Source organism: Grampus griseus (genome assembly GCF_964374135.1).
Source record: "Grampus griseus genome assembly, chromosome: 2".
NCBI lineage: Eukaryota > Metazoa > Chordata > Mammalia > Artiodactyla > Delphinidae > Grampus > Grampus griseus.
Genome location: NC_139018.1, coordinates 78774325 through 78796327, shown reverse-complemented (window position 1 = coordinate 78796327; position 22003 = coordinate 78774325). Strand labels below are relative to the sequence as shown.

The window sequence follows — 22003 nt, the reverse complement described above, 5'->3', positions numbered from 1 at the left end:
CCACTCCTTGCTCTTAAAGAAGTTATTCAAGGGGAGGAAGAAAGGGAACTGTTCAGGGTTAGAAATAAGGGTACAAATCCAGCCGAGCAGAGGGTGGAGCTCAGTCACCCAAGTTCAGATTTCTAACACCAAAGTCCCCTCATTACGGAGTAAGTGACTTCCTTACTTTGGATCAGAGAACATGCTAGAAAAATCCCTGGGCCTTAAACACAAACCATGACTACTGAATTTTTACCTAGCTGGGAAGTCAGTCCTAAACAAGACATCAGTAATATCTTACATATTTGCCCCTGGAATCTAGCAGCCGCTGGCGACAGTTTTACCATCCACAGCACCACTTGGGGGTGGAGGCTAAGAAGAGAAATACCTCCATATGTTCCCACTCTTGTGAAGATGGGTGTTTTTTGGTGGAATGTGCTTGTGAGAAGAACAGTCCTCCAGAAATTAAGATCCAGAAACAGGAGAAAGGTCATAGCATCAAGCTCTTCTGACACCATAAACAAAAAAGCTTGGTAGATACCATAGTTCTGCCTTCCCTCCTTGGCTAGCCTAGACCCTGGTATTATAATAGTTGGAGGGGTCTCCATAGTCAATGACGGTCCAGTGGTCAGCCCTGACTTAAGGGTGAACAAATGTGGTCAAAGTCCTATATTGGGAATCCTGCCTGCTTTTAGGGTAACTCTAGAACCCCAGTGCTACTGAATTTGAACCAACATATAGAGAGTGGGGTAGAATGGTGCTACCTAACTAGACCCAGAAATCCAATAGGCATTATCACCAATGGAGCTTTCGAGAAAATTTCCAGCAACGCTTTAGGAGATCGATACTAGCCTATGAGTTGGAGGTGGTCCAACTACTTAAGTAAAATACAGCTCTACTACGTTTTACCTTCTGATCCCAAATGACCACTCCCCAACCCCAGCCACTGCCACCCTTCCCTCAGAAGCCATGTAGCAAAATATACAGATATGGCAAATATTTTTCTCAAGGAAATACATGATGAGGAGGAGAAGATTTTCTTCACCAAAAATCCTCTTAGAACTATATGATGAGAAAGAGATTTTATTCACCTTAGAAAGGGAGAGCTGTCTTTGTTAGAAAAATTCTTTGAAAAACACGAATTCAAAAAGATGTATGCACCCAATGTTCATAGCAGCATTATTTACTATAGCCAAGATATGGAAGCAACCCAAGTGTCCACCAACTGATGAATGGATGAAGATGTGGTATATGTATACAATGGAATATTACCCAGCCATAAAAGAATCAAATTTTGCCATTTGTGACAACATGGATTGACGTAGAGTGTACAAATACTGTATGTTTTCATTTATATGTGGAATCTAAAAAATAAAACAAAGGAACAATTATAACAAAACAGAAACAGACTCACAGATACAGAGAATAAACTAGTCATTACCAGAGGCGGCAGTGATGGGAAGAGGGGCAAAACAGGTGAAGGGGATGAGAGGTACAAACTACTAGGTATAAAATAAGTAAGTTACAAGGATGTAATATACAGCATAGGGAATATAGTCAATATTTTATAATAACTTTGTATGGAATATAATCTATAAAAATATCAAATTATTATGCTATACACCTGAAACTAATATTGTAAGTCAACTGTACTTCAATAATAAAAAAAAATTCTTTGATAATTGGGAGTAGAAACTGACACCTGAGGGATACAGATTTTGGTAGATTAGTTGCAGGTGACCAGATGGTTTTATTGGTTGCTCCACAGAAGGAGGAGGAAGAGGAGAGAGTAAAGATAAGAGGTGGGATGAAAACAGTAGATGTAAGCTCTCTGCTAGGCCAGTCACTGGGGGGGCAGGAACAGGCTTCAACAAGCATTAAAGCTCAATGTGGGGGCTTCCCTGGTGGTGCAGTGGTTAAGAATCCACCTGCCAATGCAGGTTCGAGCCCTGGTCCGGGAAGACCCCATATGCCACAGGGCAACTAAGCCTGTGCGCCACAACTACTGAGCCCACGTGCCACAACTACTGAAGCCCGTGCGCCTAGAGCCCATGCTCTGCAACAAGAGAAGCCACCACAATGAGAAGCCTGCCCACCACAATGAAGAGTAGCCGCTGCTCCCTGAAACTAGAGAAAGCCCGCGCACAGCAAGGAAGGCCCAACGCAGCCAAAAACAAAGTAAATAAATAAAAAAAAACTCAATGGGAAAAATATTTGCAAATAATATGACTGACAAGGAGTTAATATCCTAAATATATAAACAGCTCATACTACTCAATATCAAAAAAACAAACAACCCAATCAACAAATGAGCAGATCTGAATAGACATTTTTCTGAAGAAGACATACAGATGGCTAATAATGACATGTAAAGATGCTCAACATCCCTGATTATTAGAAAAATGCAAATAAAAGCAACAATGAGATATCATTTCACACCTGTCAGAATGGCTATCATCAAAAAGTCTACAAATAATAAATGTTGGAGAGGATGTAGAGAAAAGGGAATCCTCCTACACTGTTGATGGGAATGTAAATTGGTGCAACCATTATGGAAAACAGTATGGAGGCTCCTCAAAAGACTGAAAAAAGAGAATTAGCATATGATTCAGCAATTCCACTCCTGGGTATATATCTGGAGAAAACCATAATTCAAAAAGATACATGCACCCCAATGTTCATTGCAGCACTATTTACAATAGCCAAGACATGGAAATAACCTAAATGTCCATCAACAGAGGAGCAGACAAAGAAGATGTGGTATATATATACAATGGACTACTACTCAGACATAAAAAAGAATGAAATAATGCCCTTTGCAGCAACATGGATGGACCGAGAGATTGTCATACTGAGTGAAGTAAGTCAGACAGAGAAAGACAAACATTATATGATATTTATATGTGGAATCTTAGGAAATGGTACAAATGAATTTATTTACAGAAAAGAAATAGAGTTACAGATGTAGAAAACAAACCTATGGTTACTGGGGGGGAAGGGGGGAATAAACTGGGAAATTAGGACTGACATATACATCCTACTATATTTAAAATAGAAAAAAAGCTTAGAGAGAGATTCTTGGGGGATACAGAATTTCAGGTTTTAAAAGAAATAAAGAAGGTACTTGGTATTTTTATTTTTTTATATAAAAGCAAAAGAAGAAGAATTGTGTATAATCAAATATCTTCTTTTAAAATGCAATTTCTGGCTTTTTCTTAGAGAACACAAATTTAAAGTGAAATAATTTTTAAAGTCCAATACAAAATTAAGAAAACCCACCAAAGTTTTGTGTAAATATTCAGGCATGCATTCATTTATTAACAAATATCTGCTGTGCATCTGTTACATGCCTGGTACTGCTTTGGACTCTGAGGATGCAGAGGTGACCAAGACAGATCATGTCCTTGACCGCATAAATTTTGTAGAGCTTAATGATTTAAAATTTCTGAGAAGAACTATAAAGTCAAATAAAACCAACACCTGAACTAACTGCAAGGCAAATTCAAAAAAAATAAGAAAAGCTTTGAGAATTGACTAGACTTACCCTTAAAAGTCCAAGATAGTGACTGAGATACAAGCTTGGTCATGGCATACACATCAAAGTCAAGGAGACAGGCACAAGAATCAAATTTATGACAGGAGGACAACTGGGTTGCAAAAATGTCTTCAAACAAATATTCACCATGCTATCCAGTTAAGGTTCTGAAAACCCTGGGTAACACATTCTACCTACAGGAAAAACAAGGTTCAAATTCAAGGTTTTCTAATAGTTAATTAAAAGGAGGCAAGAGAGTAACCACAAGAGAACAGAGAGAGAGGGAGGGATTGAAATTAAGATTGAGATTCTGTCTGTCATTGGATAAAAACAAGCAGCCATCACCAAAATGTGTACAAACAGTAAATGCTGGACAAGGTGTGGAGAAAAGGAAACCCTCTTACACTGCTGGTAGGAATGTAAATTGGTACAGCCACTATGGAGAACAGTATGGAGGTTCCTTAAAAAACTAAAAATAGAACTACCATATGATCCAGCAATCCCACTCCTGGGCATATACCCAGAGAAAACCATACTTCGAAAAGATACATACACCCCAATGATCATAGCAGCACTATTTACAATAGCCAAGACATGGAAGCAACCCAAGTGCCATGAAAAGATAAATGAATAAAGAAGATGTGGCATATATATATATAAAATATATACACACACACACATATATATACACACACACATGTACACACAATGGAATACTAATCAGCCATTAAAAAAAGAATGAAATTCCACCATTTGCAGCAACATGAATGGACCTACAGAATATTATGCTTACTGAAATAAGTCAGACAGAGAAAGACAAATACTGTATGAAGTCACTTATATGTGGAATCTAGGAAATAATACAAATGAACGTATATGCAAAACAGAAATAGACTTACAGATATAGAAAATAAAACTAGTGGTTACAAAAGGGGAGAGGAAGAAGGGAGGGGCAAACTAGGGGTATAGGATTAAGAGACACAAACTACTATGTATAAAATAGATAAGCAACAAGAATATATGTATAGCACAGGGAATTCTAGCCATTATCTTGTAATAACTCTTAATGGAGTATAATCTGTAAAAATACTGAATCACCACACTATATACCTGAAACTAATATAATATGTAAATCAACTCTACTTAAATTAAAAAGAAAAACTCAGTTTCAAAATTTGTCTTTAAAATATTCCAAAAGGCATGACAGATGCTGAAAGTGTGAACTCCTTTCAAATGCAATTATGTTGAATGCGCTTGGTACCGGTTGACTTGCTCCCAAGGCCCCACATACTTTCAGTTGAAGCCCCATCCCATAGTGACTCCTAAATCTTCAGTAAAGTATTTAGACACACACACACACACATACACACTCACACACACACACACACAGACAACTATGAGTGAGTGTTTTTCTAGAACTTGATGAATAAGTTCTATATTCAATGGTTTGAATATAGAGATAGCCCTAAAGGTTAAGGACTACAGAGGACAGACACACACTAGGAGCAAGCTGTGAGAACTCACAGGTATCATGAAGACTGTCACATGCCACAGAATTAGATTTTCACCTAAGTTAACCAGATATTCAAGGAGGAGGAAGCCCCCAGATGACAGCATGGCTATTCTAATTTTGCCTCCTCCATTTCATTATCCATATAACTTCGGAGTGAGTTTTCTAAGACACAAATCTAAGCATGCCCTACCTATGATCAAGATTCTTCAATAATTTTCCATTGCCTACTGGATTAAAAAAGAAGAAGAGGGGCTTCCCTGGTGGCGCAGTGGTTGAGAATCCACCTGCCAATGCAGGGGACACAGGTTTGATCCCTGGTCCGGGAAGATCCCACATGCCGCGGAGCAACTAAGCCCGCACACCACAACTACTGAGCCTGTGCTCTAGAGTCCGTGAGCCACAACTGCTGAGCCCGCACGCCACAACTACTGAAGCCCGTGCGCCTAGAGCCCGTGCTCCGCAATGAGAAGCCACTACAACGAGAAGCCCACACACTACAACGAAGAGTAGCCCCCGCTCGCCGCAACTAGAGAAAGCCCACGCACAGCAGCGAAGACCCAACACAGCCAAAAATAAATAAATAAAATAAATAAATTTATAACAACAACAAAAAAAGAAGACAAAAACCTTTGCAAAGCATTTAAGGCCTTTCCCAGCTTCTTGCAAAGTGCCTGGTGAGCAGTGGGTTCTCTAAACATGGAGCATGAGCATGGTTCCCTCTTTCTATCAGGCCTCAACTCAAAAATCACAGAACTTCTCAGAAAGGTCACCCCTGGCCATCTACTAGAATGCCAGCAAGCCCTCTCCCCCCAAATTTTCATAGCCCTCTCCTATACTTATTTTCTCTCCTCAGTTCTTTCAATATCTAACATATTATGTACTTTACTTATGTAACTTATTGTCTGTAACCCTCAGTAGGCATATATAAAACATCAACTATAATCTCTAGGTAGACAGGGATTTTTGACTTTTTAATTTGTCCACTACTATCTCCATTACCTAGAACCGGGCTTGGCACACAGAAAGTGCTTCATAAAATATATGTAGGATGGATGGGTGCGTGGATCATTAAAACCTCAACCCAAAAACCAGTTCTACCTGAAGCCTCCAGGAAGATTTAGATATTCCTGCTTCTCTCTCCTTCCCTGTACGTAACTTCTCTTATCATATTGTACTTCTTTGTATGTTGAGCTGAAAACTTCATTGAAATCAAGGGCCTCACTTTCATTTGTATGTACTTAGAAGTGACTCCTTTGTGCTTGGTACATGATATGCCATTGAATAAATGAATGATTGATTATATCCTTATTTTAAAGATGAGGAAAATAAGGTTTAAAAAGGTTAAATAACTTTTAAGGGCACACACTAGTAAGTTGCAGAGGTAAGATACTAACCCAAATGTATACCAACCCATTCCTTTAGTTTTCCTTGTCACTACTACCATATCTCCCTACAATGTTCTATCCTGTCCCACATTTTCTATTATTCATATTGTACCTATTACTAAGTCCCTGTTCAAATCAAATCCCACCTATTCAATGAAATCTTCCAGATGACTCTTATTCACAGTAATTTCTCCTTTTTTTTTTTTTACCAGAAAGTTCCTGAGATAGCTCTCAGGGTAAATGGGGGAGGTTATAAGATAGGGTTTGTGGCCTATCTTATAACAGCTTATCCACTTGTGTTCCTCACTCCATATTCAGGCTCTTGGTGCAAAGGCCTACCTGTTTTGCAGGTAATGCACCCTCCATTGGTCCCCAACCTCAGGTAACAGTCTCTCATGATCTGCATATCTCTCCTAAGGACTTATGTGGCTGGTGATGGGTGCAACTGTTTCCTTGGTTTGACTGAGCTGAGCTTCCAAGAGAAGCTGCAGAATGAAGCAACTCTGAATAATCCGCATCCCCACCCTGGGATTAGCACTCAGGATACATAAAGCTTTTCCCCTCCTCTCTCCGTCTCTGTTTCTGTTGAAAGAAAGGGTTTCAACCTTTCCCAAATGTGACTCTTCCAAGGTTGTTTCGTGAGAAGCAAAAGCTTATTTCCTATTAGCCATTTCCTCATGTTATCACATGGAAAATAGACTTTTCATTGGCCCAACTTCTCCCTTTTTAAACAGAGGCGCATATACCAACATCAGAAATAACAATTTTTGTTTTCAATGGTCCTTGAAAAGTAATGTAAAAAGATACTTACAGTTGAAAAAATATGCTTGTTACTTGTTCTCATTTTCTCATCTCAAGCTGAGACATATACACTCAGAACCTGCAAAAACCACAATAAATTCTTCTCTAATGTCTTCTGTACTTAAAATCTTCAGTACATACTCAAGCATCTTATTCAGTAATAATGTGCCACCCTAGTTTGTAACTGCACTAAACATTTAATCCTTAATTGTGTCTACATAAAATGCTGACATATCCACAATCTGAGAAGCAGTAGTGAATTAAAAGCGCAGGACTACCTGTGTTCAGATCCCACCTCCATCATTTATCAGCTGGGCAAAGTTAAGTTCCTTAACGTCTGTCTCATTTTCCTCATTTTAAAATGGTATCCTATCACTTCATAAAGTTGTTATATTTAATTTGAAAATAGTAATTAATAAATGATAGCTATATGGGAGTTTATTATGCACCGGGCACTATGTTGAGCACTTTACATCCATTTCATCTGTCAGAGAAATCTGAAGAAACTCAGAAGCTGAGCACAGGGCTTTGTACATTGTAGACAACTAAAATATACTGACGGAATGAAGCTCAAAGAAGCTAAGAAGTTCCGGGGCTATCAGGATATTGGTAGAGCTGTGAGTGGAGCCCAGGTATGCCTGACCGCAAAGCCCATGTCCCTGACCCCTGCGCTATATTCTGACAACGTCCGAGTGCCCAGGACAGGGCTGGCACAGAAAGGCCCTGATACATGGCGTTTTGTTTACCATGGGCCCTCTGACATTAGAGAGGACTAGAAGAGTGGTCTCTGAACGCAGGCTCACCAGTTTCCAGCAGGGCCTTGAGCCCACTGGTCAGGGCTATGTGGTTTTCCTAGCCGAGGACTGAGGTGAGATGGAAAATGCACCCTTCTTCACTCCTCTATTCTCTTCTTCCCACAATTGCAAGGCCGGGTGAGCGGCCCGGGGCACGCACTTCTGGAGCCCCTTTTTCCTCTGAGACTCCCAGGCTAGCCGACGCGACTGCGGCCCTGGGTTGGAGGGAGCCTGTTTCCAGTCGGACCGCGTCCGGCGGCGCTTCCGAGCTCCGCGCCTGCGCACTCAGCCCGTCGCCGCGCCGGCCCTGAGGACGTGTGCGCGCTGCCTTCGCGGCTCCTGGGCCTTGAGATGCGCGGCTCGCGGGCCCGTGCCAGCTCCAGGTGCGTGAGGAGGATATCAAGAACCCAGGTGTGAGGTGGAGCGACCCCCCCGGGAAAGGTCGGGCCTGCCTCGGTCCCTCCAAGGTGCCCGGGGACCCAGAACGGGGGCGCCACGACCTCAGCTCCTTTGCTTTTCCCACATCCCCGCCTTCTGACTGCAGCTCATGGGGAGCGGGAATCTCTGAGAGGAATTGCAAAAAACGATACTTTCCCCTGCAGTGGGTCGTATCACATGTGGCATTTTTCCCCCTCTCTGTGGCCAAAGCAGTTTTCATCCTTGCCTTTACTTTCCTGGTGTGGGATTTTGCAGTCTCTGAAGTCTGGCTCGACTCCTAGGTGCTTACTGGTTGTGGGCAATTAGGGCGAGGGCCAGTTGTCAGGGTCTGTGTCCTGTGCAATCCCTCTGAGAGGAAGAGGTGAGGGTTCAAGGTCAAGAGAGGGGGCCGGGGGAAGTGGGGCAGAAGAAGCTACAGAGAGGGAAAGGCTGTGATAAATGTCGCCAGAGGTTATTCCGTAACTGAAAGTTCTCTAACTTTCTCTCAGTTCTTGTGTTTCTTGTTCATTTACTTTTGTGATATCCTCACCTCGTTTTAATGGTGTTGTGAAGACTGGAAAACCAACAGGCTTTCGGCCTTGAGGTATCGTTGGAATTTTTTGAGATCAGTTTTCACAGTTTTATAACGGAGTGTATCTTGCTGTAGTCAGGGTAATCTGGGGGTTGACCCATTGAGATTTACCATCTTTTATTTTCACTTTAACATAGGAAAAATTACACGCTGTTGGATTTGTTTTTGAAATATGACCGACAAAAAAGGTCATTTGAGAACACAGAGAAATCAGTAGAAGTGGGATTTGGAGTTCTATCAAATTACTGTGCATATGCTTAAGTACACGTGGGACTGCATTTGGAGCTTGGGGATCCCTTAGCTGTCACTTATAAATAGCAGATGAGATCACTGCTTGCCACCGGTGATTCTAACAATATAGGGCTTCCAGTAAGTGCTTTCCCACATGGTGTGGACGCAACTGACAATAGTATCCGGTCTTAGTGCTAGTGTTAGTTGATAAGCCATAGTCTCTTTTTGGCACAGTAACTATAGGTAGTCAATTCCTGTTACAATCAGAAATGGTTGTCATGTGTGTGGTTCTAGTGTGGGATTTTTTTCAAGTGTTCCAAAGAAACTATTAAAGGAAAGAAGAAATACACAATAGGAGCTGAGGACCCTGGCTACAGGCCAGAATCCTATGTGTGATCTTTCAGGCCCGACCATAGACAATTGCGTGGCTTTGCCTGGCTGGCCTCTTCGGGGGAAGCTGCTCTTGCCACACCAGACTTGGGCATGGCCAGTGCACTGCAGTTTTCTGGAGGGAGTTGCAGTCAAGGACTCACCCCTTCCCTCCCACTAGCCATGCTCATACTGTATTGCATTCCTGGCTCAGGTACTTCCATTCTGAGGACCTTGGCCGAGGTACTTCCCAGGTGCCTCCACCAATACCTCCTTATTGCAAAGGGAGGGAAGGTGGAGGGGGCAGCCTTGACTGAGGTACTTTTCTCCATTTTGACCCAGGACCATTCCACTTGTAGCTCTTCCTTCCTCCTCCCCTGGCCCACAGGTCCATAAAGAGGCAGAAACCTTTTGTTCCAGCCTCCTTTGCAGAGAGATGATTGTGTCATTGCATCCACCTAACCCTCACCTAGTGTTCCATTTAATCGACCACTGGGGAACCAGTACTTTTTTAGCCTCTTGCTTGCACTGTGGCAGTCAGTGAATAAAGACTTGATTATTACTTGCAGTTTGGCTCATTGTCCTAATTGACACCTCAACACCTGATTTTGCCTGACGGGAATTAAATAAATTGCCAAGTTCTTGGCAATTCACTTAATTTTAATCCTCGTAACTGCTGCTGTGTTAGCATTTTAGGGATTTGGAGTACATTCACCTGTAATTTCTCTAACTCAGTGTTGTGAAAGTGCATAGTAATAGCATCAACAGCTGATTGTTGCTAACGTGGATATCTGGGTTATATGGTATATTTTATAAATTAATATAGTGGCTTGCAGTCAGATTATTTGTGTGGCATATTACCTTTGGCCTCTAATTAGATTTTTCTGATAAATATTTTGGGGTTATATGGGTCAGTTGAAGAAAATTAATAATCCTTAGTAATCCTGTCTCATCCTATGGGCCCCAGTCTTACTTAATAGATTACTTGCCACTTTGAATAAAGTGATTGATTTGTTGTAGGTTCCTCTGTCTAGTGTGTAAAGAGGTATGCCAGGAACAGGTTTCACAGGTTTTTACCTCCTCCTATCGAAGTTTCACAAAACAGATTTATCCTTACCATATGTTATGCAATCTGATATTTTCTACTCTATTAAACAAAAGTGCTGAGCATGACCCACTAAAGTGATTGCACAATCCACTAATGGGTAGTGACATGCAGTTTGAAAACCACTATGATAAAACAATTAGAAGATAATTTGCACAATAAATGAATTTTTTTTTTCTGTTTTTAAATCAGATTCCTGAAGAGAACCACAGTGGGTGTGTTTATGATTTTGTGTTTAAGGTGTCTTCTAGGAGAAAATAGATAATAGCACACAGCATATATGTTGGATATTCACTAAATCATCTGACAAAAGAACACTGAGTTTCTGGTAGATTTATCAACTCTCTGATCTCAACTAGAAGATACAACATTAGAGAGCTGGCACAGCTTTTTTTAATCTCTGGCTTCCTTATTTAAGGAAAATGCAGTAGAAGAGGAAGGATGAGAAGAAAATTGGCTTTTCAGTTAGGAGAAGACAGGGTATAAAATGGTTGAGAAAGTTCCTGGTAAGCTTTTGCATGTGTCCTACAGAGGTATATTAGGGAAAATATCTTTATCTTTATATTAACTAAGACCAAAATGACCTTTTTGTTCTACTGCCTGAAAAGTAAACTACACTCAGACTTTCAATTACTTAGCCATAGATAAGTATATAAGTAGCCAGTGTGTCAGCCTCATTGCCTCTGTACTTGTCTTTTAGGACTTCTACAACAAAGTGGAAAGGAGAAATAAAAAGAAATGTTTGTTTAGTGTGTTTATCTCTTAGTTAGAAACCCTAAAAATGATATTAAGTAGATAAGGATAAAGTTTTTAAATTTGATTAGTGTTGAGCTAAATAATACCTTACATTTATACATTGCTTCAGTTTTCCAACACATTTAGGTGCATTATCTCCATTGATTCTCACAACAACTAGATGTGGTAGGCAGGCCAGGAGGAATTTTCCCTGATTTAGAGATGAGGAATCTATATTTCCTTCTTCTTGCCACCAAGTTCATATGATGGCAAATCCGGGACTAGAATCCAGGTTTTCTGGGACATTTTCTCCCAGTTGTTTATGTTATCTTTGTTGGTCCAAAGAAGTAACTGAGAGTAAATATTGCTAATGATGTGGCTAAGAATTTTGATAACTAAAACATTCCATTCTCAGATCATGTCCAAGGTATGCTATAATTGAATGCAGATATGTCTTAATTTTAGTATTATATTTTATTTCTTACACTCTTTATCTTTCTAGCCCAATTTTTGAAAAATGACAAATCTACTTAATAGTGGACTAGGAAAATTGGAATTAAAAGATTTATTTAATGTTAAGAAATTCAACTCAGTCCCCTTTTAATGTATCATCTCAATTAATTAGAAATATAGCTTAAAATTATATACATTTTTAAGTATTTCTTTTAAAGACTTCTCATTTCTCTGTATGAGTGAAATTAGTTTAATGATTCTAAAGTATCTAAGCGGGCCTCTCACTGTCGTGGTCTCTACCGTTGCGGAGCACAGGCTCCGGACGCGCAGGCTCAGCGGCCATGGCTCACGGGCCCAGCCGCTCCATGGCATGTGGGATCCTCCCGGACCGGGGCACGAACCCGTGTCCCCTGCATTGGCAGGCGGACTGTCAACCACTGCGCCACCAGGGAAGCCCTAACTAACTTTTCGACACAGGAAGAGTTGAGGTTCCCTATTGCCTTTAATACCTTTAGCCAAAGAACAGGTTAAATTATTTCTTTTCATATGAATAAGCAATTTTTAATTAATACATTTTTATTTTTAATTTTTAGACATCTGTGGAGTGTAAGAACACTATGGAGCTCATCAGAGTATATCACTGAAGAATATGATGGCTGAAACCAATTTTAAAATGCTAAAGATTCAACAGTGTGTAGTAGCCAACAAACTACCTAGAAACAGGCCATATATTTGCAATATTTGCTTCAAGCATTTTGAAACACCCTCAAAATTAGCGAGGCATTATCTCATTCATACTGGTCAAAAGCCATTTGAATGTGATGTGTGTCATAAAACCTTTAGACAACTAGTTCATCTGGAACGACATCAACTAACTCATAATCTGCCTTTTAAATGTAGCATTTGTCCACGCCACTTTAAGAATCTGAAGACATTCGTGAAGCACCAACAGCTTCACAATGAAACTTACCAGAATGATGTTAAACAGGTCAGAAGACTGCTGGAGGCCAAGCAAGAAAAGCCAGTGTATGGAATGTATCATGCTCTTACCACAGAGGAGAGATGGGCATTACACCCGTGCTCCAAGTCTGATCCTACACACAGCCCTACAAAGAAAAAAAAGAACATTCACGCGTGTACAATCTGTGGCAAGCTGTTCCCCTCACAGTCAAAACTTGATAGGCACGCACTTATTCATACTGGTCAGAGGCCTTTTAAATGTATCCTGTGCAGTAAATCTTTTCGACAGTCAACTCACTTAAAAATCCACCAACTCACACATTCAGAGGAAAGGCCTTTTCAATGTTGTTTTTGTCAAAAAGGATTTAAGATTCAAAGCAAACTGCTGAAGCATAAACAAATCCATGCCAGGAATAAGACTTTTCAGACTCTTTCATTAAAGGTGAAGAGTCCAGAATCAGGGCCCCTGCCTAATAAATTAAATGCAAAGCAGGATAGTTTTGAAAATGGTGATATACGTGAATCTGAGGAGAATAATCAACTTGATGTCCACTCTATTTATATTGTCCCTTTTCAATGTCCAGAGTGTGAAGAATGTTTTGAATCAGAGCAGATTCTCAATGGACACAAGTGTTTTCCTGCCAGAAGTGGCAAAATTCCAAGCAGGCTCAAAAGAAGCTACAACTATAAAACCATTGTTAAAAAAATCTTGGCTAAGCTTAAACGAGCTGGGGGTAAAAAATTAGATAATTTTCGATCTGAGAAAAAAGTATTTAAAAACAGTTTCTTGAAAAATTGTGAACTTATTTCCGGTGACCAGAGCCCTGAACAAACCCAGAGAACATTTATGGGTTCTCTTGGCAAGCATGGGACATATAAGACAGTTGGCAATAAAAAGAAGAAAACGTTGACTTTGCCATTTTCTTGGCAAAAGCACTTCCAGAGCCAAAATATGGGAAAAAACGTAAAAGGTATTCTTACACCAGAGAACATGTTAACTATGGATAATTCTGTGAATAATAAAGATGTATCTATCTATGGTTCATCAGGTGAGGAATTCTTTGAAAACTGTGAAGTGCTTCAGTGTGGTTTTTCAGTTACAAATGAAAACATCTATACTGGACATAAGATGTGTCCTTGTGACAAATGTGAGAAAGTGTTTCCTTCTGTATCTAAACTACAAAGACACTATTTAATTCATACTGGACAGAGGCCTTTTGGCTGTAATGTTTGTGGGAAATCTTTTAGACAGTCAGCTCACCTGAAAAGACATAAATTAACTCATATTGATAAGATTCCATATAGAAAATCTCTTTGCCAAGTAGAATTGGAAAATTTGAACAAACTTTTCATTCATCAAGGTGATAATGTTAACTATAGTGCTTCCCAGCAATGTCAGACTCTTGGTTTTCAAAAATACGAGGTCTCAGAGTCAGATCAAACATCAGAAATAAAAGTGAAGGCAGAATCAGAGGATTTCATTCTTGGTACCCCCTATAGGAACAGGCAGCCCTGTCTCTCTAGTGCCCTTCTGGAATCAGAGCAGAGCCATCATAGTCATTGTTGTAGTTATTCAGGGCGTACTGAAAGGAATGATGGCCTTCTTTACCAATGCAGTGTTTGTTCTAAAAGCTTTAGATCCCCATCTAAACTGGAAAGACACTATCTAATTCATGCAGGGCAGAAGCCATTCGAATGCTCAGTTTGTGGCAAAACATTCAGACAGGCTCCTCACTGGAAGAGACATCAACTTACTCACTTTAAGGAATGACCACAAGAGAAAATGGTTGTCTTAAATTCAGTTATGTAATTGACAGACCCACCAACACATGTGTGGTCTTTCTGGTGACCTTGCTCTTTAGCCTCTATCATTTATAATGTATTTTTATCAAAAGGCCTGCATTAGATTGAATGATTTCATAGGCAGTTGCTTGTCTGCATAGTCAGAGGTAAGATACATAGAAATGTAATATGTTTTAGGAACAGCCAAATTAATTTTTAGGGGGAAGAACATGATTTGATGCCATAAAGCAAGTATTTGTTTTATTTTAACATACACTTTGGCTGTATTGAAAATGTTGTAAATCCATGATGTAGTACAAATAATTCAGCCTCATTTTTAAAGGAATTATTCCTTAAGACACACAATCTCCTTTTATATATGCTTAAAAGACAGAGGCAAAAATTGGGTTTTGGCCACTACAGATAGCCCCACTATATTATTTCATGTATTTTACACCTATGGTTCAAATTCCATTGCAAAATTTTTTCTTATAAGCTAAAAAATATAAAAGCAATAAAAGTGAAAGTGGATGAGAAAATAATAGCATTATTTTCATTGTTCTTTTCCAAGCTGTTTATTCTTAGGACTCCGGTAGTTTACCCTCCTATTCTATAGGTGATTTGAATTGTTTTTTTGCCCAGCCTGCTGTTATCTTTACCCCCAAAATGTACAAGTAGGAGAGAGGCTAGGATGCACCTGTATACATTTACCATGTTTATTTGTCAGGAATAATGTTCAAGTGCCATAATCTTTTTGATGATATGTACGCAGTGCCATCTTTTCAGAGGAATGAATGCAATTCATCTACATGCTTATTAATGATTGATAGCAGTAGTTGTAGACTTAAGACTCACCTGTAGATCTGCATCTCCATAAGACTTTTACATTCACCTTAGCAAAACTTTCTTTATACCTCTTTGAGTGGTCCTGTGACTAAACTAAATATTCTATTAAGTTTGATCAAACGGCAGTGACTAGGTCTAGTTCTATTTTTTATTCCTGTTTTTTTGCAAGATTCTAATGCTAAAGAATGTTATTTTGATCATTAGTAAATTGTTACTTTAGTTAGTAAGGTAATCCCGTATAGGAATAAGATGCTTATGGAATTGAGAGTATCATTCTAAACAGTACTGTCATGATTGGGGAATATTTAATCAAACTGTAAAAGGCTTGTAATCACACATTGTCCTTCACATTTGCCATTTTTAATAAAATCTTTAAGAATGACATTTCCTAGCAATAAGAGAATATAACCATTCTCTTTCTAAGGTGAAAAGAACAGGTGGGTATTTATCCTAGCACTCTCAGATATATGTAGTGACAAGCCCTCTACTGAGAATGGATAAAGGAACAATTTTACATTGTACTGTAATAATTGTCTTTGTGGAGGGGGGGGGAGGAGAAGTCAGTCTGCTTTTACAAGTGAATTTTGAGAAACTTGGGTTTAATTCATAGAGATTAAACTTAACAGTACAGATAAAAGCCCAACGATGTACAAATGTGCAGGAGAATCGTGTTTTAAAGAATAATTTCTCTTATGTTTCCTTGAGATGTGTTCCTCCAGTGCAAACAAGGTGATGTTTTATAAAATTTGCTTTACACAGAACTATTTAAGAACACATCCATTACATAAAAGCAAGGGATAACTAGTTCATGTTTTCCAAGAATAAAGGTTCAAGGGTTTAATATGTCTGAAATTATATATTTGGGAATTTTCCTAAGCTATTTATGTAATTTTATTTGAAGTAAATGTCTCATATACTCCTTTCCCAACCCTAACAGGAGAATCCTAACAGTGTTGTGCTTGTATGATTATTAGACTTTATTTGCCTAAGTGATACTACTATACATTTTTTTTTTGGCCCATGCCTTTTTAAGCTGTTTCATATTGAAAGTTGGAATATTGTAAAAATTTTGTCGAAGAGGTACTGTAGTGCTATTTGAAGTACCTGTAACGAAATACTTATTTACTTTTATTATCACTACAAGCTGTGGAAACTTTATAGGAATGAAAATAAACTGTATACATCCATGATAAACTGTATATATCCATGATAAGAAGTTTAAACATTAGATGTTAAATGATGACTTGCTGCATGCTAGAACTGTTATTATTGTTGAATCAATTGCTTTGGTTTTCTGAAAAAAATAAACTTTTAAATATCTGTAAAGAAAATTAGAAGAATTTTTGTTTGGGCAATTCCAGGCTGTAGCATGATTATTTACTGAAGTAGTTTGGTTGAGTTAGTGAAATTATTGCTTCTTGTTTTGTACTGCAATAGGGCCTATTAGGACAAAATGTGTGTTGAAGGAAAGTAGATGGTGATTCTTGAAAAATTCAAATTTTAGAATATTTTAAAAATAAAGTTTCAAATTACACAGTTTGAACTTTTTTAAAAGGGAAAATCACATAATACAGGAACAAGGTACTGATTGCCAGACACTTTCCTGGGCCCACTCCAGTCTACCTTCTACCTTCTGAGCTTGCTACATGGATAGTTAATCGTTTACTTCCTTGTTCATGTTAAGTTTCTTTGATAGCTCCTTATAACCTACAAATGGATATGTTAACTCCATTGCATGTCACATGATCTATCTGCTTATCCATTTATCTTCCTCCTTGGCCTCCCAGATTTGTACTAAAGAAACATAAAATTAGTTCATCCAATACATGTTATTCCCGCTTCCATCTTATCTATGTAGTATTAATTTAAATTAGATACAAACTCATACTGTATTCAAAGAAGAGATTTAGTTGAGCCAGATTTTATTTGTTTTTAGTCCATGATTATGGAAGAAAACTAAAGTGTTTAATTTGCAGAAAACAGATTTCAATTTACGTTATGTGAGATAACCAATGAGAATTATAGACATTTTTAAGGGATAGCACCAGTGTTTGAAGTCTGCATATCTTATAAGAATCCTTTGTTAGAAGTGAATTGTCAAGGGCTGTTTCATGCAGAATATCTGCTCTTTAGAAGCAGTGAAAGGACACATTTAATTCCTTTCTTGTTGAGATTTCTCCTATTGCCAGTTAGAAGGGCTTAGAATTTCAGGGCTAACTGCTAGAATTCTATTAGCACTATTCTATTAGAGAACAAAATTCTATTAGAGGAAAAAAGATAACTGAAAAAGAAAAGTGGTACAATGGTATTATTAAAAAATATGGAACATGTAATACTTTGCATCTATATCGGCTAACTTCTATTCATTCTTTGAAGTTTAAGCTTAAACGCTGCTTCCTCTGGAAGCCTTTTTGATTTACCCTAGCACTCTATTCCCTGTGCTCCCACTGCTTTTTGTTCATAACTCTATTAATCGTCACTGTTGACTAGTGGTTTTCAAACTTTAGTGTGCACTAGAATCATCTAGAGGGCTTGTTAAAAGCATAGATTGCTGAGCTACACCCTCAGAATTTCTGATTCAATATTTGGAGTTGGGCCTGAAAATTTGCATTTATACAGGTTAGCTGTTATTGCTATATTGAAACTATACTTTGAGAACCATTGAGCTAAACTACATTTTTCTGGAAAGCAAGAGAATGCATGATTTTATGTTTTATACATAAAGTATAAAGCAGTATCTGTAATGTTTTTACCTCCTCAAATATATACTGAATGTATAAAGGAAGAAATGAATGAAGTCATTATTACAAACTCTTACCTTCTCTGTAAATCTATAATTTCATTTAGAGCCTTTCATTCATTCTTGGAATGAGTTTGCCTTCTAAGATGTTGTGATCAAAGCCAATCCAAAACTTTCTAAACTTCCCTCCTCTTCCCTCAAAAATGTCTATCTTTACTCCTTACTTTTCTCATGTATCTCAGAATAATAATATTCTTCCACTTTTCTGAAGCTAGCTTTTCCTTGCTCTCTCTCCTTCTGGGAGCTTCATCATCAGTCCCTTCTTTTTTCTGGTGTTTTTAGTTTTTCCCTCTCGTTGGTTCCATAAAGAAAATTTCATGTGTTCCTTATTTAGTTATGATGATTTTGGCTGCAAGTAGCAGAATACCTGACTCAAACTGCTTCTTGCAATGGGGACCTTATTGGCTTATACGACTTGAAGTCCAGCAACTAGATAAACCCTAGGGTTGTTAAATCATATAGTTGATTCTGGTTCCTTCCATCTGCTCTGCCTTTCACAATGACAAGTTTATTTTCCTTATGGTTTTAGGATGCTTTGTTTGCAATTAGGGCTGCATGCTTCCTTCATGGGGGGGGAGGGTGGGACAGTGAGTGAATGAGAGACCCAGAAACTCCCCCAAGAACAAAGATAAGTTTCCTAGAAGTCTACAGTGAACATTACCTCTCTCACCTGCCAGAATTGCTTCACAGCCACATTCCTGAACCAACCACTGACAAAGGAAATAGAATTATGTGGAGCTGGACCTAGACCTCAGCCTACTTCCTTCAAGCACAAGGTTGCCTGAAGATAATACAAATACTGGTCAAATTTGAAGTTGCATTTGGAAAGAAGGGAGGAATGGATAGGCAGTCAAAATTTCCACTACACCAAGCTTAAAAAGAGATAGCATTTGAGCCAAATAACTTTAGTTTTACCTATTATTTTGGTTACTGTTATATTTTACTCTTTGCCTTTTAGGGTCGGAGATACTGAAAATTCATTACACCTACTTCCTCCATTGCCTTTTCGTTCATTAGCTTCTAAGTCCTTTTTTACCTAGTGTTTTCCTCACCACCTCTTGGGAGCTGTTCTATCAATGATCATTGTAGTAGGCATTGTTAGTTGCAACCACATCTTCTCTCTTTCACTGTATATCAGCCAGGTATTCTGGGTAGGACTGATCTTAACTGCAGCTCCAGCAATGGTCATGATCAGTCTAACTCTATCAGAATATTCAGCATGACTTAAAGGGATGGGTAACCCAAGACTAAGCCAGTCAATGCACAGTGCTACCCTAGCCAGAGTAATGGGCCTGGAAGAACTGACCTAAGCTGATCTGATCAGAGTGAAACCTTGTACTTATTTCAGTGATTGAGGAAGAAGAACTGAGTGTGAAGTTTTCTCCGTTTAGGTACCATGAAGAATGCTAGTCTGGGGATGAAGTCAAAACACAAAGCAGAGTAGGGTGGGAGTAGTAGGGGGAGCAGTGCCGAAAGAATGGAGCTGGAAGCTTGATCAACTGCCTGAAGCCTAATTTATCTCTAGACTTTATTTATACCTATAGATTTCCTTTACTTTAAAATCAATTTGAATTAAATTTTCTTTTTCTTACTACAACAAACTGATAATGGTCACCAATGGTCTTCTAGTTTCCAAACCCATGGACTTTTTGAAGTTCTTGTCCTTTTAGATTTCTTTGAAGCATTTGACACTATTGACAATCTTGTGTTTTGAAACTTGATTACCTGGTTTCTTTGCTTTCTCTCTTCCTTACTTACAAAACTCATTACAGAAAGCTTGTAAAATAAAAGTTATAAAATGAAATATTATAATTTTAGGATGTCCAAAACCATCATTCAAAACTTGGCTAAGAAGTGACATGAAGAGAAGAGAGAGCAGGAAAAAGAGAGAGGGAGAGTTTGAGAGAGAGAGAAGGAGAAAGATTATGATACTGCATTTTTTCAGAAATCTACTAGGTATTATAAATTAGAATCTTTCACACAGTTAGATCCACATATGATCTGGAGCTTATTGGCTTAATATCCTCTTGGCCACAAAATCATAAGGTAAATTACAAATTTAACAAATGTTAATTGGCAAATAAATTGCTCATCACTGCCCAGATCTCCTCCTGCTACCTCAGACTATGTCTCTATATATTGGAACTATCTTTTCCTTCTACCTTCTGTCTTCTCTGCTGGTACAGGGTTCCACTATTCTTTCAACTGCTTAGGACGAATTTCTCTTTATTCTGTTTCTTCAGTGTCTTCCATACTTATTCCTTCCTCTTCAATTTTACTGCCAGAACCCAAATTTAGGCCATGTTACTTTTGCTTTAGATTTGCAATAGTCTCCCAACTGGTATTCCCATCCCCACTTTACCTATTCCAACCCATCTAACAAACTACTGAAAAGTCATCTTCCAAAAGTAGATTTCCAATCAGTGGTTTCCCATTGCCTTCCAAGATAAATACAGTCTCCTTTCTCTAGCTTTTAAAGTTTTGACATGTTAAGCCTGATGGCTCACTCCCAACATTCTCCCAGCATGACCTGCTTTCATGGCTTTATCTCTTCTATGACTATACTAGAAATATTGTCCCTGATGTTTTTGATTATCAAAATCTTATCTACCTTTCAAGATTCATCATAAAAGCTATTCAGAAAATCTTATGTTACCTCTTGTTGTATAGACTCCATTTGTAAATAAAGTGTAATTAGATACTTTATGTATTCAAAATCTGTTGCATTTAAAATTAGGATCATGCAAATTTTCATCTTTAGCTCTATAAATAAACTTTATACAATAGCAAGTAGAAGGAAAAAAGGATTCCACATTTAATTTCTATATCTACAGACACTTTTTTGTTTTTTCCTTCACAACTGTTTATTTTCAAATGGGCTATAAATGTTACAAAATTCAAAAGTTTCAAAAGGGTGTAAAATGTAAAATAAGACTTCCCTTGCTCCTGTTCTCCCCTCCCCCAGTTCCTCCTCCCTAGAGGCAACCATGTTACCGGTTTCTTGCCTATGTTCATCCAGGGAAAGTTTACTAGAGGTACATGTTTAATTTATATATGGATTTGGGAGTGGTAGAGGTATGCATTCAAACTCAGTAATAAGAAAACATGCAATTCAATTTAAAAATGGGCAAACAATTTGAATAGAGGCTTCTACAAAGAATATATATGGATGGCAAATAAGCACATGAACAGACATTCAACTTCAGTAGTCATTAGGGAAATACAAATTAAGGCTACAGTGAGGTATACCACATAACTATTAAAATGGCTAAAATTAAAAAGACTGACTACATCAAGTGTGGGTGAGAAGGAAGAGGAACTGGAACTCTCATATGCTACTGGTGTGAATATAAAATGGTACAACTACTTTGGAAAACAGGCAGTTTCTTAAAAATTTAAACATACACATACCATTTGATCCAGCTATTCCTCTCCTAGGTATTTACTTAAAAGAAAGGGAAACACATGTCTACATTAAGACATATATACACAAATGATCTTAGCAGCATTATTTGCAGTAGTCAAAAACTGGAAACAATTCAATGTTCATCCACAGATGAGCAGATTAACAAACTGTGGTGTGTCCATAAAATAGAATACCACTCAACAATAAAAAGGCACCAACTATTAATACATGCATCAACATGGATGAATCTCAAAATCATTATGTTGAGTGAAAGAAGAAAGAAAAAAGGTACTGTATTAT

General features: G+C 38.3%; 1 protein-coding gene and 1 long non-coding RNA gene across 3 annotated transcripts in view; one reads left to right on the top strand and one right to left on the bottom strand.

The window, feature by feature from the left end:
• The window catches only part of LOC309818734, a 35122-nt gene extending 26929 nt beyond the window's left edge, over positions 1–8193 (bottom strand). The window contains exons 1-2 of the long non-coding RNA XR_014296372.1: positions 8017–8193; positions 7224–7292 (exon numbers count right to left, since the gene is read on the bottom strand). This is a non-coding gene — a long non-coding RNA (uncharacterized lncRNA). The remainder of the gene's footprint in view (positions 1–7223; positions 7293–8016) is intronic.
• A 109-nt stretch (positions 8194–8302) lies between these two features.
• Positions 8303–17031, top strand: ZNF770 (zinc finger protein 770). 2 transcript variants are annotated; one of them, XM_082649036.1, is made up of 2 exons: positions 8303–8390; positions 12503–17031. In XM_082649036.1, exon 2 carries the CDS (start codon positions 12559–12561, stop codon positions 14638–14640), a length of 2082 nt encoding a protein of 693 aa, XP_082505162.1. In that variant the 5' UTR covers positions 8303–8390; positions 12503–12558; the 3' UTR covers positions 14641–17031. The 2 variants fall into 2 exon arrangements, with proteins under 2 accessions (XP_082505162.1, XP_082505163.1); XM_082649037.1 differs by having other exon boundaries at positions 8305–8418.
• The last annotated feature ends 4972 nt before the right edge of the window (positions 17032–22003 follow it).

What these genes read in the sequence shown, in the direction of transcription:
- ZNF770 (XM_082649036.1), top strand. Translation starts at nt 12,559, where the DNA reads ATGATGGCTGAAACCAATTTTAAAATGCTAAAGATTCAACAGTGTGTA.